We start from the raw sequence: 19,258 nt of genomic DNA, 5'->3' as shown, positions 1-19,258 counted from the left end.
GGGGAGAAGCATACGTGCATCCAGGAGGAACTGCAACAACCTGTGCCCATGTCAGCATCTTTGGCCAAAGTCCTAGGCTCTCTCGTTATATTTCTACTACAGAGATTCATAATATTACACAGATAAATAATACTCCCAAGAGTGGCAGTGGAAGATGGGGCCTGAAATCCCCAAATAGAAGCCACAAGGAAGAGTCCCAAGCACTTTTGTAGAATGGGTAGGGCTCAGGAGGCCTAAAGCTCTTTGTCTTAATTCTGTCCTTTCTAGTCCTTGGGTAAAGAAGAAAGCAGAGGAAAAGGAAGGAATGAAGGTGACATACTAATTAATATTAATTAACACTTAGATATGACACTTCTAATCTTCAAAGTCTTTTCCAGGCCTTCATTAACCTCTCTATAAACCATAATTTCCCATGTCTGTTGGATGTCTCCTCTTGGATATCTTGTTGAAAACTCATCATGGCCTAAAGCAAACTTCCTATCTTTTCTCCTGACTTTCCTACTATCTCTATCAATGACATCAAGATCTTCCTATTATCTAGACTCAAAACTTCTTACTCACTCCCACATTTAGTTTCCAAGTCTTAGCAATTCTTTCTTAGTGATATCTTTCAAACTCCTTTCTTCTTCTCTCCCAGCAGACCAGCCTAAACTCATGCCTTTAACCTTTATCATCTAATACATGGATTATTATAGCCACCAAATATGCTTTCTTTGCCTTCAGTGAGAAGGAATCATGGCAATAATAATTTGCTTTCTTATCCCTTCTGATTCAGCAGTCCCCTGAATTCAGGAAAGATTGGCTACTCCTTTTCCTTCTGCTTCATCAGTATAAATATACACTCAAATAATTGGGAAAGATTTTTATAAACTTCCTCAGATAAAGGTTTTATATCTCAGATAAATAGAGAATTTTATCAAATGTATTTGAATATTAATCATTCCCCAATCGACAAATGGTTAAAGGATATAAACAGGCAGTTTTTTTAATGAAGAAATAAAAACTATCTATAGTCATATAAGATGCTCTAATTATTATTGGCTAAAGAAACGCAAATTAAAACAACTTTGAGATATTATCTCATATCTATTAGATTAACTAAAATCACAGAAGGGAGAAATGGCTAATGTAGAAAAAATAAGGCATTGGTAGAACTGTGAACCATTTTAGAGAGCAATCTGGAATTATATCTAAAGAATTATAAAAGCAAAATAGCTTTTGATCCAATAATACCATTACTGTGTCTGTTTTCCAAGGTGATCAGGGAAAAAGGAAAAGAACCTACATATTCTAAAATATTTATAGCAACTCTATAAATTGGTGACAAAAAAGTGGAAACTGAAGGGATACCTATTAATTAGGAAATGGCTGAACAAAGTATTATATATGATTGTAATAGAATACTATCATGCTATCAGAAATTATGTACTGGTTGATTTTTGAAAAACATGAAATAATAAAAAGTGAAATGAATGGAACCAAGAGAATGTTGCAAACAGTTATAGCAATATTGTTCAAAGACTAATTAGGAACAACCAAATTATTCTCAGTATTATAAATACTCAACTACAAAGGACCCATGAAAGGACTCTAGAGAAAGAACTGATAAACAGAAGTATGCATAGTATGGTTTTACATATATTTATAAATTGGTGTCAAATAGTAGCCTTCTATAGTATGGGTTGAGGATGGAGGGACATAGTTCAAAACTTTAAAAAGGAACAAAATAAATTAAATTTAAAAAACAAATATGTACTCACAACTGCTTTAGCCCAGTTTCTACACTAACCTACCCACCTTATATCAGAGCTTATTGTTGCCTCTCATCATGGCATCATAGATTTAGAGGTAGACAAACTATATAGGTTTAGTCTCTAATTTTTCAGAGAAGGAAACCAACCCATAGAAATTAAATGATTTATCCAAAGTCACTTGGCTAGCAAATGCTAGATTTGAACTCCAAATCTTGGACTCCAAATCTAGCACTCCTCTTTTCACTTCACCATGGCATAAGAACAGAGAAGAAGGTTTACACTTCTCTCACTCTAAAACAAATTAATATATCTTCCAGTCTCAAGTTTTCAGGATCCTTTTTTCAGGATCCCATAGCAAAGTTGGGCTGGAGACAGAGCTGATTGTTAAAATTTTGCCCAAATTCAGTAGCTCACATTCATTAAAACTGATTGTTAAAATTTCATTGTGAGCATTTATAGTTCAGAGATTAGCAAATGCTACAAATCAATGTTACAATTTATTGTTTTGTTTATTATACACACTTAAGAAAGGGATGGAAAAATGTTAATAATATAGAATAAACTTTTTGGAGAGCCGGTTGTTAAACAGTGGTTCTAAGAGACAGGGTGGAGTAGGTAGGCTTGTGCTCTGATGTCAGCGTCAGAAATTCAAGGCCTTCCCCAAAGAGATCTCTCAACACATCATCTTCCATCCATCAAATATCTGCCATTTAGGAATTTCTCTGGACTTGACTGAAGTGACATGGTTTTTGTTTTCAGCCTTAAAAATGATGATGATAATACCTCTCATTTATATGATACCTTGCTTAAGCAAAGCCTTGCCTCTCATCTGGTCCTTCTAACCAACCTGTAATCAACATTTGTCAGGTAAACCACAGAACCACAGAGGAGAAGCTCAGAACTTGCCCGATGTTGCTTGGCAAGTTAACAACAATCAGGATCAGAATAAAAATCTCTTACCTCAGAAGTATACTGATAAATGGTTAACAATCTGTTTGCTTGACCCATTTTTAAGTTTAATTTGAATTTTTAAAATTTCCCCCATCACTTTCTTATAATTTTCTATGACTTATAAGACAAACCACAAAATAATCAATTGAGCCTCGATTTGTAAATTTGAAAATTTATGATGTAAATGTTAAGTTAACAATGAAAATTTAGCAACTACATCTCATGAGCCTGTACAAGCTGGCTCCAGCATACCCCTGGATTTGCATGGAATAATGAACAGAATGACCTACTTCCTCTCCCCATCCCATCACAATTACTATCTTCTTTTACTCTGGATTCTCTTATTTCAGAGAATTTTATTTATGTTCTTTGCTATGGTGGAAGGGGAACACGAAAGCAGATCACAGGGACTAAGTTTTAGACCCAGGAAAATATAAAATCTTTGACAGAACTAGATAGGTCCTAGGTCTGGAGTCAGGGGTATTTGAAGTCAAATCAGGTTTCTGACTATTACTAACAGTGTGAATTCAATCAAGTCACTTAACTGCTGCCTACCTCAGTTTCCTCATCTGTAAATTGAGAATAACAATAACACTAACCTCTGAGGGTTGTTATGAGAATCAAATGAGGTAATATTTGTATGATGCTTAGATAATCTCAAAGCACTAAATAAATGCTAACTTTTAATATTATTTCTAAATAAATTTCTAAAAAGTGGTGAAGAAGAAGAGCATTCCAGCCATGAGAGATGTCTATTGCAAAAGTGCAGAGAAGGTAGGTAGAGTGCTTCCAAGGAAAAGCAAGTAGTTGAATGTAGCAGAAATGTAGAGTCGAATTTTAGAGAAGGGCAAATAATTATGTAAAAACACTGTTAAGATAGGAAGGAACAAGGTTATAAAGAGTTTTAAATGCTAAAATAACTTATATTTGATTCTATAAGTTAATGGAGTACCACTGGAATTTATTGGTGGAGGGGAGGGGGTGATAGAATCAGACCTATACTTTGGGAAAATTACTCTGGCAGATGGGTGGAGAATGAATTGGAGTCTGGAGAGATGAGGCAGGGAGGTCATTTAGGAAGCCATTATAAAAATCCAGTCCTTAGTGATGACAACTTGAGATAGGGTGGTGACCAGAGGAAGAAAGGAGAGACTTGGACATTTTTTTTAGTCAGTAAGAAAGGAACCAGTAAGTAAGGACTAGACCCTGAAATATATTTTGCATGACTTCATATTTGTACTATGGGTATTATATTTCTTGCCTTCTCAATGTTTAGGGAAGAGGGAGAGAGAGAATTTAAAAATTAAAGAAAGTGGTAGTGGTAGTAGTATAATAGGGTTAATTTGTTGGGAAAAAATCAGAGAGGATGAACTCAAGGATGAGGAGATGGTCTTAACAAGAAGCACCATCTCTTCATTACAGATTGAGTAAAGGAAGAGATAGCAGAGGATGATGTCAAAGGAGCTTATGATAAGAAGAGGAGAGGAGAGAGCTTTTGGTGGATGGTCTGAATTTTTTTAGTGAAACATAAGGGGGAAATCCTCAACTGAAAGGAGGTACCAAGGGAGATTTAAGGAAAGAAGGAAAGGTTTGCAAAGGCTGCTTTAATAGAAAACTGATTAGGGAGGAACAGAAAGATTGCTTTGTCCAATTGAGACAAAATAACATAAATTTGTTGTGGACCCCATTCAGCAAGATTTTGTTATTTCCTCCAGCTCTGTTCAATAGCACTTGATTAGGGGTGAAATAAATCACAACAGTGCTTGAGGGTTTTTTCAAATGCTGAGAATCAATGATTTTGTACAATCTCCCTGAGTCTTGTTCGTAAATTTGGGATAATAACACTTGTACTATCTAAATAATAAATTGTGTTTACATCTTTGTTGTTGTTTATTGATGTTGAGTTGTTTAATTTATATAGCCCCTCTTATCTTCACATTTCTGCAAAGTAGGTGTTATTATTATAACTCAGATGAGGAAACTGAGGCAGACAGAGAAGAAATGCTTTGCCTAGTATCATATAGCTAGGAAGTAAGTGTCTGAGACAGAATTTGAAGACAGGCCTTCCTGACTTTGTCCAACTACTCTAGTCACTTAACCACTTATCTTATAAAGTTGTGGTGAGAATTAGATGAGATCTAAAAAATACTTTGCAAAACTTGATGTACCACATAAATGTAAGTTATTATTATCTCCCACTCACAAGCAAGCCAGGCTTCTAAAATGACTAGGAAGTCAACCTTATGGCAGTCCCTGAATTCCCAGCATTATCCTGCGCTAGGGTAGTTTGAATAGCCAACTCTAATCCCTGGAATCACACTTTAAGGTTAAGGGGAGAAAAAAGAGAGGGAAGGAGAAGGAGGAAGAGGGGAAGAAAGAAACAGAGGCAAGGAAAAAGGCAAAGGGAGGAAGGAAGGGAAGAAATAGAAGAGGAAGGAGGAAAGGAAGAGAGAAGGCAAGAGGAAGGTTGGATGGTTATGACTGGCCTGGGATGGAGTAGTGAGGAGCTGGAAGTTCTCAGCTGCTGCTAACCTCACTTCTTTTTAGATTTCTATTTTATGGGGCAAGAAAGGCCAGGGATAGAGAAGAAGAGATCTCAGGATCCTGAGAATAATTATGGGATGGAAGAATGGAAGGATATCCCAGTTCCAGATTGTTGAAAGCCATATATGATAAAAGGAACTTGGGGAAAGGGGCAGCCCTACAATCCAGCAATGCAAGGTGTGAAGGCCAACTTTCTGCAGTTTTTCTCACTTTCTGGGAGGTCTGGCTCAGAAAAGATATTCTATCCAGAAAAGACCAAACAGCTGCCCTCAGAGGCTATGTTCATAGGCTCACACTGACCAACTTCATGGAGGCTAAGCCGGGAAACCTTTTATCAGAACCAGACTAAGGATGGTGTGCTGATTCACCTCAAGCCAAGGTCAATAATCTTTACCTTCCTCCCTGTGCCAGTTAAGTAGAGGCTGTTTGCTGTTTACTGACTTTGAAGCTGAAACCTGTGGGTTGATTGCTAGTTCTGACGGACAATCATTATAAAGCAGCCAGTAGAAAAGAGCTCCCTTGAGCCCTGAGGCCTGGGTGGGTGACCTGAGGATAAAAAGAGCAATTCTACCCTCCCTTAGCCCTGAAGATGGATCACAGAAAGTCCACTCTCATAGAATCCTTGGCAAAATGGCGAGGTTTGCCTCCCCATCCCCATCTGTGAACCCTCGTTCAACCGAAGGTCAACTAATAACTCATTAAAAGAAGGTACAAATGACTAAAAATCACTCAGTTTGTTGCCTTCCCAGGAGCCTGGTATTGAATCTGGAGCTAAAAAGAACCTTAGAGATAGATCATCAATGACTCTAATCCAATACCCTTATTCGCAGGCATTTTTACAAGATATTTGCTCAGTCTCCTCATTTTACAGAGGAGGAAACAGGCCCAGAAAAAAATTAAGGAATTTGTTTGTGGTCCATGTGTAATGTGGAGATTCTTGGTCTTCTGACTATAGTTCCAGTACCTTTTCCCCTAGAAAATGCTGCTCCCTTCAAAACAAGAAACAAAATAGGAGGGGATTTTGGTGGAGGCAGGAAGGGAGAGAGTTCCATTTATATAGGACCTACTCTCTGCCCTGCCTTGTTAGCACCCCCATTTTACAGTTGAGAAAACTGACTTAAACAAATGTTAAGTGATGTGCCCAGGTGTCACTAGCTAGCATCTGAAATTGGATTTGAACTCGGCTTTTCCTAATTCCATCAGAGTGTCCATTTCATCCCCTAGCATCCTATCAAGAAGAGAGCACCTTGGCTTCTAAAATCCCACCCAAAGATGGTTGCCTATTTTACCTGAGGAGGCTAGTCCTAGAGTTTTGTCTTAGAAGTGCACAGAATCAGACTTCTAATCACAAAATATCATCTAGTTCATTTTTTTCCCGAGGCAATTGAGCCTTTGCTCAGGGTCATATACCTAGCAAGTATTAAGTATTAAGTGTCTGAGGCTGGTTTTGAACTCAGGTCTTCTTGTCTTCAGGGCCAGTGCTCTAATTACTTTTGCCATCTAGTCCCCTGATGTCAAATGGATTTAGAAAACTACAAATTAATATTATATAGGTTGCATTATATATATTTTTATCTTATTAAACATTTTCTTAATACATTTTGATTTGGAGTGCACTGGGAAGTTTTTCTGGCCACCTTAAGTTTGATACCTTATTCTAACCTTCTTACTTTACAGATGGAGAAAGGATTAATGATTCATCCAAGAGCACATAGAAAATGAATGCTAACACCAACCTGGTCATCATTTTCTACTTAAATTGTATTTAAAGTATTTTCACATATATTCTTGTGAGCCTCATGACATTTTGGGGGTTTAGGAATTTTTGTTCCCATTTTACAATTTGATCAAAGTCATACAGCTGGTTAAAGGACAGATCATGGGTCATAATCCAGGTCTCATAACTCAGTGTTTTTGTCATTAAACTTCCCTGAACTATTTAGTTCAACTGAAGCAATTCAGTTCAACAAACACTTATTAAGCTCCTATTGTATAAAAGCATTGTACTTCTCTGGAAATTCAAGGACAAAAAAGGAAAATAGTATTTTTTCTGCCTTCCAAGAGATTATATTTTTGTGGATCTGGCATTCAGATCTTCTGACCTATTCTCTTTCCAACACAGCACAGAACATGAATGGAATTCTCTCTGAAATAGAATAGGCTCAAAATACAAGGAGAGAATGATTGTTAAGAGGGATGGGGAGGGAAGTAGGCCATCATGTTCATTATTTTGTCTAAATTGAGGGGTGTGCCGGAGCCAGCTCACACTGGTTCATGAGAGCCAGTTGTTAAATTTTCAATCTGTGCCTTTTACATCTCAAAAAGTGGCAAGTGCCACTTGATTTGTTGTTTTACTGGATTGTCTAGATTTAAGAAAGGAATGGAGGAATGTGAAGAATGAAGATTAAACTTAAAAGTATTACCTACATACTTTTTTTTTGAGAGACTGTTGTTAAACATTTACAATTAAATCTCATTTGGAATGGAATGCATTTCTTAAAGAAAAAAGAAACTTGCCATAGAATCCTACCTACAACTCACCAACTACTTTTCTTTGAACCACTGGAAAACCAAGCTTCTGGCTCCAGCAAGGTCAAGATCATCCTTCTAATTTGAGATTCCCTGATTCATTCATTGGAATTCCCTTTGTCCCTCAAGTGCCCAAATTGGACTGAGATTGTCATAGGGAGAACTATGTTTGAAGCTTTGGAAGACAAACCATCCATCAGTCAACAATGGAAGAACAAAGATATCTTGCTGGGAAAACCTACCTCCAGGTCACTTCCAAGAGTGAATCCCCCCACTGACAGGAGCCCAGCCTAGGTGTGGACCCATAAGGATTATATGCCCAAGAGTATATACAGTATAAGTGGCAGCCCTAGAAGTCAAACTCTTTGAAGTCAGAGATTGTTTCCAGCTCCTTTTACAAAAGTCCATATATAAATAAGGATTTAATAAGTGCATTTTGGTGAGATAGAGGAGGAAGAAGCAAGATATTCTAGTGAAAAACTGATAATCAGGAGACCCACATTATCTAGTCCCCATGACTATTTTCAGGAAGTTATAGGGCTTTTCTAAGCATTAAAGTATTTCGGAACATTAATCCTAAATTCTCCAGCTGTGCTATCATCTTCCTAACTTAGGTTTCTCTCTTTCTCTCCTTCTCAGTGAGTGATGTAATCACTGCCTCACCTCCTACTTAGTCTTTACTCTATTTCTTTCCATGGTCATTATTGGGGCAACCATTTGAGATTCTATAAAATAATCACATTTCACTGAATTTGTTCTAGTACCATCAAACTGGAGTTACTCCCAAATCCACATATAGTTTTAGGGGACAGACCTTTTGGGGGACACACAGCCTTCTCTCCCTCCTTATGATGTCTTGAACTGTAGGTATACTTCAAGGCTTTGTTGCACTAGACAATCACTTTCTCTGTTTCTGTCCTGGACCCTTACTCCTTCTATCTCTCTATGTTGTTCTCTTTCTGTTTCTGTTTTTTGGTCTCTCATTTGGCGATATCATTAGCTCTTTTGTGTTCAATGAACAGCTCTATGCAGATGACTCCAGGGTTATACATTCAGTTCTGGTTTTTCTCTCCTGAGTTCCAGTTCAACCATCACCAGCTGCCTATTGGACATTTCAAGCTGGAAGTCCTTTAGGAAATTCAAACTCAAAACAGAACTCATTATTTCTCCCCTCCCCTCCCAAAATACCTTTCCTCTTCTAGTGACCTAATTCTGTTGAGAGTATTCAGATCTGCAACCTCTATGTTATACTAGACTCACAACTCTTACCATATCCTACTCTGTCACTTCTACCTCCATAACATCTCTTGCCTCTGACCTTTTCTCTCTACTGACAAGACCATCACTGTAGTTTATGCCCTCATCCCCCTTTGCCTAGATTACCTGTTATCTCTTCATAATTGGCCTTCCTGCTTCAGATTTCCACATTTCAAAAGATCTTCCACAAAACTACCAAAGTGACTGTAGAGTACAAGTTTGATCATGTCATCTCGACATTCAGTAAACTCTTAGTGAATCTTTATTACCTTTAGAATCAAATATAAAATCCTTCTGTTTATCATTTAAAGCTCTTGACAACCTGGCTCCATCTTTCCTGTACAACCTTAATACACATTATTTTCTTCATATAGACCTTCTTGCTTTTCCTGGCATATAATTTTCCATTTTTCAACTCCATGACTTTGCATGGGCTTGTCTGGAAGATTTGCCTTCCTCATTGACCTCTTGGAACCTCCAGTTTCCTTCAAGATTCAACTGATGCACCATCCTCTATATGAAACATTTCCTTGTCTCCCTAACTGTTAGTACCTTTCCTTTTCAAAATTATCTTGAACCAGCTTTGTATGTCTTTTGTATATATAACTTTATGTTGTCTTTTGTATGTATTGTTGTTTTCTCAGTTAGAATGTTAACTCCTGGGGAACAGAAAATATTTCACTTTTGTCTCTGTAGCTCTAGCAAATAGGCATTTAATAAATGTTTGTTAGAGGAATAGTTTACTTGTCAGATCAATGGAGAAGGAAAGAATTGATCAAGTGAGAGAGAATATTATGAAATACAAAATGGATAATTTTGATTACATTAAATTAAAAATGTTTTGCACAAACACAACCAATGATTCAACCAAAATTAGAAAGAAGTAGAGATCTGGGATATAATTTTTATAGCAAGTGTTTCTGACAAAGTGTTTCTCAGATAAATAGAGAATTGAGTCAAATTTATAAGAACACATGTCATTTCTTAATTGATAAATAGTTAAATGATAAGAACAGGTAGTTTTTAGATGAAAGTTTTCTGTAGCCATATGAAAAAATGTTCTAAATCACTACTGAGAAGAGAAGTGCACATTAAAGCAACTCTGAGGTATCTCTTCATGAGATTAGCTCATGTGAAAGAAAAAGAAAATAATAAATGTTGGAAATGATGTGGAAAAATTGGGACACTAATGCATTGTTGGTGGAGTTGGGAACTGATCCAACATTCTGGAGAACAATTTGGAACCATATCCAGAAGATAATCAAATTGTACATTTTGATCAAGCAATACCACCACTAGGTCCATATCCCAAAGAGATCATAAAAAAGGGAAAAGGATCTCCCAGTACAAAAAATATTTATAGCAGCTCTTTTTTTGTGTGGTGGCAAAGAATTGTAAATTAAGGGAATACCTATCATTTGGGGAATGGCTGAACAAGTTGTGGTATATGAATGTAATGGAATACATTGTACTATAAGAAATAACTAGCAGCTCTTCAATAATGAGATGATCCAAATCAGTTCCAATTGTTAGGTAATGAAGAGCACCAGCTACACCCAGCAAAAGAACTATGGGAAATGAGTGTGGACCACAATATAGCATTTTCACTCTATCTGTTATTGTTTGCTTGCATTTTTGTTTTTCTTCCCAGGTTATTTTTACATTCTTTCTAAATCCGATTTTTCTTGTGTAGCAAGATAACTGTATAACTATGTATACATATATTGTATTTAACATATACTTTAACACATTTAACATGTGTTGGACAGCTTGTTATCTAGGGGAGGGGGAGGAGGGGAAAGAGGGGAAAAGTTAGAACAGAAGGTTTCTCAAGGGTCAATGATGAAAAATTACCCATGCATATGTTTTGTAAATAGAAAGCTATAATTAAAAAAGGAAAAAAAAAGAAATAATGAGCAGACAGATTTCAGAAAAGCCTGGAAAGACTTACATGAACTGATGCTGAGTGAAGTGAGCAGATCGAGATGAACATGTACACAGTAACAACAATATTTTACAATGATCAGCTGTGAATGACAGCTATTCTCCACAATATATTAATTTAAAACAATTCCAAAATTGGAAAGAACTATGACATCTGAGTGGAAATTGAAGCATATTATTTTCAGTTTTTTTTACTCCTTTATGTCTTTTCCCCTTTGTTCTGTTTCTTCTTTCACAGCATCACTAATATGGAAATAAGTTTGCATGATTGTACATATATAATTGATTATTAGTTTGCTTGCCATTGTGGGGATAGGAAAGGAGAGGGAGAGAAGAAGAAAAAAAAAATAGAACTTATAATCTTATAAAAAATGAGTGTTGAAAATTATCTTTACATGTAATTAGAAAAAAATGTTATTTAAAAATCTTTAAAATATAAATGCTTTAGTTGATTGAATTAGGATTTAAGGATGATAGACTATAAACTCTCAGAAGACAGATATTCTTTCAGTTTTTTATTTTTATATGACCAATTCCTCTATTATTTTATATATTTGTTGTGTAATAAGTTTTGAATTGGATTGAGTTCTTCATAACCTGCCCCCTTCCTACCTTTCCAGTTTTCTTACACCTTACTCTTTTCCAGCAACACACAGAAATTCCCCTTGCTTCTGTTTCTTAGTTTCTGGTGGGTTCCTTCATATCTCAGTTCAGATCTCACCTATTCAAGGTCTTTCCAGTTCTCTGGCTCTTAATATCTTCCTCTCTGAGAAGTTTCCATTTGTTTTTCTATAAATATTATTTACAAGATATATATATATGTGTGTGTGTGTGTGTGTGTGTGTGTGTGTGTGTGTGTATGCATACATTTATGCATTCCTAGTTGTATATATGTTCTTTTCCATTAGAATGTAATCTCCTTGAGGGGTAGAAACTATATTTTTGTATTTCCTTGTAAAATCAACATTTAGCATAATATTTGGCACATAGTAAATCTTAATAAATATTTGATTTGAGCTTATCAGGATTCTGTTTTGCCCGAACAGAGACAAACTCAAGAAAAATTTTCAAATAGAGTCCAGGGCATTCTATTGAGCTGGCTTTTCATTGGCTGTGAGGAGAGAAATTTCAGTAGGGAAGGGAGACACCTTGGGCCTAGGTAAAAAGAGACTCTACTCCTCCAATGAACAAATGAACTGAAAGAAATAATATCATTGAAAGGGTTAGAGTGAGCTAGCCAGGAAGGAAAAGGTGATTCAAAGGACAGGTAAATGAGCTGAGCCAGAAGGGCTAAGAGGAAAAAAAAAACAAAAAACACCTGGAAGATGCTTAACAAGTCTTTCAGCCAAGTCATGCCCATGAACCTATAACACTGCTCTTACTCTGTACAGAGTTTGTGCCCTTAGTTTCCCTGTGCAGGCTATTTTTCAGTAAAGCAATGGAGTATAGGTACTGCTCTACAGGAGACCAGGTAAGAGATGTGGAGCCCAAGAAAGTGGGAAAGGTGGAAAGGTTATGATTCCAAGAGGCACGGTTTTGGACGAGAAATCTGTGATTCAGAGGCTGCCTTGTACCGAAACTGTATTTTGAGGTTGGTTTTTATTGTTTTTGCTTTTGGTAACAGCAAGATCTGACTATAGTAGGAAGCATCCAGGTGAGAGTAAGTGAAGGTCATTCCTGAAAATCCCCTGTGCCGCCCCTCCTCCCACCCTAACTCCCCAGCATTTGCTCCCTGTGATCAGCATCTGCTGGATCTGTTGTAAAGTTAATTAAGTTGGACGGAAACAAGGCTGTGGGCTTACAGGAGATGATTCCATGGTCTCAGCCTACCAGCCATACAACATGTTCCAACAGGCCCTGTGGAACTGGAAGAAGCTCTTGCTTTACATATTCTGAAACACTGGGAAAAGGGGTGGAGGCACGGGCTCATCCGATTTCTGATTAATTACTAACCCCTAGATCAAAGTGCCAACCTTCTGGTAATTTGACTTCTGGTGAGCAATTGGGGAAGGGGGCAGTAAGGGAATATTTCTTCTTCTGGGCAATCTGGAACATCAGTAAAAGTGTTTAGATACTCAGGCCCCTAATCCTCCATTCAACAGTCTCATCATTGGTATCCCTGTCTCCCTCCTTTCCTTTCTACACATAGTGCCAGTTTAATCTTCCTAATCACATCACTTTCCATCAAAAACTTTAATGACTATTTCCTACTAGATAAAGTCCAACAAAACTCATTAGCCTGGCATCTCAGGCCTTCCACAACTTCTGGTCCCAGACTTTCTTTCCATACCCTATTTCCATACATCCCAAACTCTAGCCAAACAGGACTACCACTATTCATGCAATAAGTTTCCTCTATTTGTAATGCTCTCCCATCCATCTCTGCCTATCAATTCCTACCTGTCCTTCAGTGCCTAATGTCAGCTCCTCAGGAAGATCTTCCTTCATTCCATCTGGAAGTGTGACCTCTTCCTGATCCTTCCTCACCTCCCACCTCTAGCATATAATTTGTTATCTTATCATTGACTCATATCATATTTTTGTTGGATTCTGTTGGATTCTTATTGCAATTATTAGAATACATGTCTCCCCCTCTCCCAATTCCCTCTATTATTCTCTAAAGTAGAAGTTTTCAAAGTGTCTTCATGGGGGAAAAGTTGACAAACCTCCTCAGGGTCTGTGGAATGGCTCCAAAAACTATATGATCCACCAAAAATGAGTGGGAAGATAAGTTCCTTCTCACCCCACAAGAGTCAATCTTCTCGGTTGTTTGTCTCCAACATAATCACAGCTATTCTTCATCCATTACAGCCCAACACTCCCTTATTCCATCCTCTCCTACCATTCTTCAAATTCCCGTCCTCCCTCTTCTGCCATTGACAACCCCTGAGGGAAGTTATAATCTAATTGTTAACTGGGCACCCACAATAGCAGTTACTCAGGTGTTACTGGGAAAATATCAATCTTTTCCCCATCTTATCTGATTAGATATAGACAAATGTCTCATACTATATGTTACAATGAACTCCAAAAGGGCACATAAATTAAATAAGCAAATTAGAGAAGAAGAGAAAGAAATGCCTTTCATGGCTATGAATAGTGGAATAGTTCTTGACCAAATAAGACATGATGAAAATCACAAGAGAAAAAAAAGGACAATTTTGAGTATGTAAAATGTTTTTGCACAAACAAAACCAAAGAAGTTAGAAAGAAAACTATTAATTGGGGGAAAAATTTTGTACAGATTTTTTTTCTTGTTCTATTATTCATCAAGATCTATAAAAAAATTTATATAAAGATATAGGATCAGGAATAACCCAACAATAAATAAATGATAAATGGTTATAAGCAGATAGTTTTCAAAAGAAGAAAGGCAAACTATCAACAACTATATGAAAAAGTGTTCTAAATCACATATACTTCCACTGTGTGTGCCCATTATGAGAATCAGCAAACCTACATTAACTTCATACCCATACCTGCCCACTAACAGAAGCTCCTTCTCTCCTGCTTGAGGTCTCAGCTTCCTCCAGATGTCCATAGTGAAAAGTGTGCTGCTACTATTGAAGATGGAAGTCAAGGAGGACATCAAGGCAGCCATCATGACAGCAATCATCAGTCCCCGAAGTCCTGATAACATTGAGAAATAAAGGTCATGGTGATCAGGCAGATTAAACAAACTCCCCCCCTCCCCTTACCCTTACTGTCAAACATAATTGGATCCATCTAGACCTTAGAGAGAACAAGAGACTCTGAGTCTAGTCCTAGATTTCCTAGTGACTTACTGTAGGACCATCAACAAGTCATTCATTTTCCCTGTATCATCTGCCTTTTTAACAGACAATGAAATAATCTCTAAGGTACCTTCCAGTTCTGATGTTCTCTTATTATATATCTTCTTTTCTTATGAGGCAGGCATAATAGGATCATTTTATAAAAGGCAACCAGAAACTTTAGAGAGGATTTGAGATTCATTAAAAGTCAGGCATTGGTAAATAAAGATTAGGACCACAGTTCAGATTCATCTCCAGGTCTGGATTTTTGCCTCCATAGTGTTTCATTTCTGGGTCTTAATTTTGTATTCATTACTTTAGGGAAGAACAATTGGGGTGAAGTTAGGAAATAAGGTAAGGAGAGAAAGTTTGGGCCTGTGGAGGGTGGAATGTCAGCTAATGAATTTTGTTGAACTTTATCTAGTAGGAAATAGGAGCCCCCCACTGAGCTGATTGGGGGTTGGGAGTGAGGGAGTGTTGTAATTCTATCAAAAAAACCTGAAGAAAAGATCTTCTAAGAAAAAGAGACAATGGAGTGAGCCAGGTCCAAACAGAATTGGTGACATGACAGGCCAGGACCTGTGAGAAAAAGGAGGAGGAGGAAGTAAGATGTAAGCTACCAGACCAAAGCCTCAAGGAAAGAAGAAAATTAACAGGGAAAGAGTGAAATTGAAGAAGAATGAAGAAAAGAGAAATTCCAGGTAAGATGGGAAATAATGAGGGTTCTAGAAGAATTCAGTTCTCCTAATAAATACTCCAATAATGGTTTATAAGATACCAGATGAAACAATGATCAAGAACACCAAAGAGAAACACCAGTAAACTTTTTTATGTAGTACAGAGTACACAAGAAGAGGACCAGGAGCATGCAGGCATTCTGAGTCTGGATTCACCAGGAGAACATGAAGATAGATCAATTTCTGGTAAATGGGACCTGAAGTCAATGGGATTCTGGTCCTAAAATGTTAGCCACTTGGACAGTGTGGCACTTGATGGCAGCAGATATTTCATGAACTTTACTCTTATCAGAACTGGAGAAGAGAGGATTGAACACACACACACACACACACACACACACACACACACACACATATATATATATATATATATATATATATATATATATATATATATATATATATACACACACACAGAGAATTTGATGTAGAAATAAATTAAACAGTGAATCATGACAGGGAAAGGAGAGAAGAGAAAGGAAGGTTTATGAGAGAAGATAGAGTTAGAGAAGGAACAGTCCCATGTAAAACAAAGTGAACTTCATCTTTAAAGAGGAGATCATAAAGGAAGAATTAAAAAGAAAGCAAATGGACAATTTTTATTACATAAAATTAGAAAGTTTACACACATACAAAATCAATACAGTTAGAATTGGAAGGGCAATTGGAAGGAAAATATCTGTAACAGATTTTTTTCATAAAGATCTGATATTTTGGACATATAAAGAATGGAAAGCAGGGCAGCTAGGTGGTGCAGTGGATAGAGCACCAGCCTTGAATTCAGGAGGACCCAAGTTCAAGTCTGGTCTCAGACACTTAACACTTCCTAGCTGTGTGACCCTGGGCAATTCACTTAACCCCAGCCTCAAAAAAAAAAAAAAAAAAAAAAAAAAGGAAAAAAAAAAAAAAAAGAATGGAAAGCATAGAAAAATTTAAATCATCCTCCAATATATAAATGGTTAAAGGATATGAACAAGCAGTTCTCAAAAGAAAAAGGCAAACCATCAATAATCCAAACCAATAATTGGAAGTGTAAATTAAAAAATTCTGATGACACAAAAAAGATGGCAATTATTGGAGGAAACTATGGGAAGACAGAAATACTAATGCACTATTAATATAGTTGTGCATTGGTCCAATTATGCTGAAAAAGCAATTTGGAACCCTATTCCCCCAAAATCACTTAATTGTTCATACCCTTTGGCCTAGTATTATTATTGTTGTTGCTGCTGCTACTACTGTATTCCCCAATAGAGTTCAAAAATAGAGGTAAAGAACCCATATATACAAAAATGTGTGTAGTAGTACTTTTGTGGAAGCAAAAAGCTGGAAACTAAGGGGCACACATATCAGTTGGGAAATGGATATATATATATATATATGTGTGTATATATATATACACACATATATATATATATATATATAACAAAAATTACTAAATTAAAAGGAACGTAGGAAAAATCAACTGAACTGACATGGAATGAAGTGAACATATCTAGTACAACAAAATTTATACATCTATAATGTGAAGGAAAACAAAGCAAATAACATAAAGGAAAAGAATTTTCAAAGATTTAAGAACTCTGATTAAAGTAATGACCAATCATAATGACTCTAACAGAATGATGATGAAGCATGCTTCCCCACTCTAGGCAGGGAGATGAATTAAAGATGCAAATGAGAAGATTTTTCAAATATACTGAGGATGAATTTGAATTTGTTTTGCTTGACTATATATATTTGTTGCAAGAGGAGGCTTTTATCTTGGATGACAGGGAAAGTACCAGAATTGAGCTAGTGATGAAAAAAAAAAAAGTTAAGGAAAAAAAATCCATGAACATTTTTTAAAATATACAAATTAAGGGGACACATATACATGAGTGTTAGTATTATGTTAAATTTAATGTATACTTAAGAAAATAAGCTGGATTACTAGCTGTTCACAATTTCATATATAATCTTTATTCTAAATATAATCTATTTAATTCTTAAATGACCTTTTACTTATTAAAATATTCATATTTATTAAGTTTGTAATACAAAAAACCCCTAAAAACTACAAGAAAGGATTGGGACAAGATAGGCAATGAGAGGCAGAAGATGGAAACCCTAAAATTTGGGAAGAACCATAGATTCTTAGAATGCCAAAGCCAATAAATGTCTTCAGAGACCTAAGGACCACTGGACTTAACCTCATCTTGCTACAGATGCTACAGATCTGGACCTCAGATTTTTTGAGGCCCAAAGAAAGGAAATAACCTGTTCACAGTCAAATGTCAAGTACTGGTAGAATTAGAATCTAAGTCTTCTCAAGATCTAGGGGTGCTGGGGCAGCCTATAGTACTTTTCATATTTTCCAGGCTTAAGTAAACTGAATTTAGTTTCCCATATTTTCAGGTCTATAAATGAAATATGCTATACATCAGATTAATTTTAATTTTAATTTAATTTTTATTTATATATATTCTCAAGGGATTGGTGAAAATATACATAAAAATAAATAAATATGAAATATAGGCAAAGCAATATTCAGGGCAGGGGAGAAAGGGCAGAAGATTAACCACAAAGGGATCAGGAAAGGTCCTAGGTAGAAGGTGTCTTTAGTATTCTTTCAGAACAAAGGATGAATAATAGCAGCAGCACCTGAGCTGAATTTTGAAGGAAATCAAGGATTCTAAGAAGGGGTGATAAGGAACGGGTATATGTCAGGAATGGCAGAGAGACCAAAGATGGGATGTCATGTACAGAGTACATCAAGAAGGACAGTTTGTCTGGACCAGTGAGAGTATGTGCATGTGGAGGGGAGAGGAAACCTAATGTGCCTGGAAAGCTAAAATGCAATGAGGTTATTAAGGGTTTAAAATGACAAATAGAGGAGATTGTATTTTATTTTAACTTCCCTGGGCAAGGTATTTGATGTGTTCAGATCTGTGCTCTAGGAATATCAATTTGGCAACTATATGGAGGATGGATTGAGGAGGGAAGTAAATGCAAATAGGGAGATCAATTAGGAGATCAATGCAATACCTCAGTGAGAGGTTATGAGCTCCCAAGTTGTAGAGAAAGGAAGAGATTTCAAAGATATGAAAACACCCTCCTCTGCCCCTCAGTATTCTGAAGAAGGTCAAATTTTCTCTACTACAAGGAAACCCCAGAAAATCCCTGGTATTATGGGTGGGAGATTATGGAGTTAAAATCACAGAACATGAAAAAACAAATGTGACAGACTACTTTGCCTTTGTGTTTTCTGTGGCTTATTATATTTTTTAAAGTATTAGGTAGAAAATCTGTAATAATATGTGCTGGTTTATTTATCCCCTTCCTAACTTTATTAAAGAAATTAGAACTATCTTCTTAGGAAATGATTAGATCTGAGAGTATGATCTGAGCTCTCCAAGTCCATCAGCAATATGGAGGTCTATTCATTCTATAGTAAACTTGGGTTAACAAACTAGTGAAGGAGTTTGAGTCAGAGCACTCATGTGGACAAACACCAAATCAGGCATATTCTAGGAAAGATTCACAATTCTTCTAGTGCTAAGGAATGCTATTTCTCACTTAGAAAGAATGATGAAGGCCAAGAGGACTAGGGAATTTCAACTAATGATTACGTTAAAAGTTAGGTAACCTCCAAATGTGGAATTAGTCATTCTTTTTGTGTTCTCCCCCCACTTCCCTCACCAATCACTTTTGTATCTACTTCTCTATGCATTTGTTGTTTTCCTCAACCCATAACAGAATGTAAGATTCTTGAACTCAGGAACTGCTT

At 36.5% G+C, this 19,258-nt stretch overlaps 1 protein-coding gene across 1 annotated transcript in view; it reads right to left on the bottom strand.

Annotated features, from left to right (window-relative positions):
- SLC5A10 (solute carrier family 5 member 10) overlaps positions 1-19,258 on the bottom strand; it is a 183,773-nt gene that overhangs the window by 14,650 nt on the left and 149,865 nt on the right. The window contains exon 11 of the mRNA XM_074281708.1: positions 14,459-14,609. Within this exon, the coding sequence (XP_074137809.1) occupies positions 14,459-14,609 (151 nt within the window). The remainder of the gene's footprint in view (positions 1-14,458; positions 14,610-19,258) is intronic.

This window comes from Sminthopsis crassicaudata, chromosome 1 (genome assembly GCF_048593235.1).
Source record: "Sminthopsis crassicaudata isolate SCR6 chromosome 1, ASM4859323v1, whole genome shotgun sequence".
In the NCBI taxonomy this organism is placed as follows: Eukaryota; Metazoa; Chordata; class Mammalia; order Dasyuromorphia; family Dasyuridae; genus Sminthopsis; species Sminthopsis crassicaudata.
Note: the sequence above shows the minus strand (reverse complement) of the source record. Positions and strands in the feature narration are given on the sequence as shown.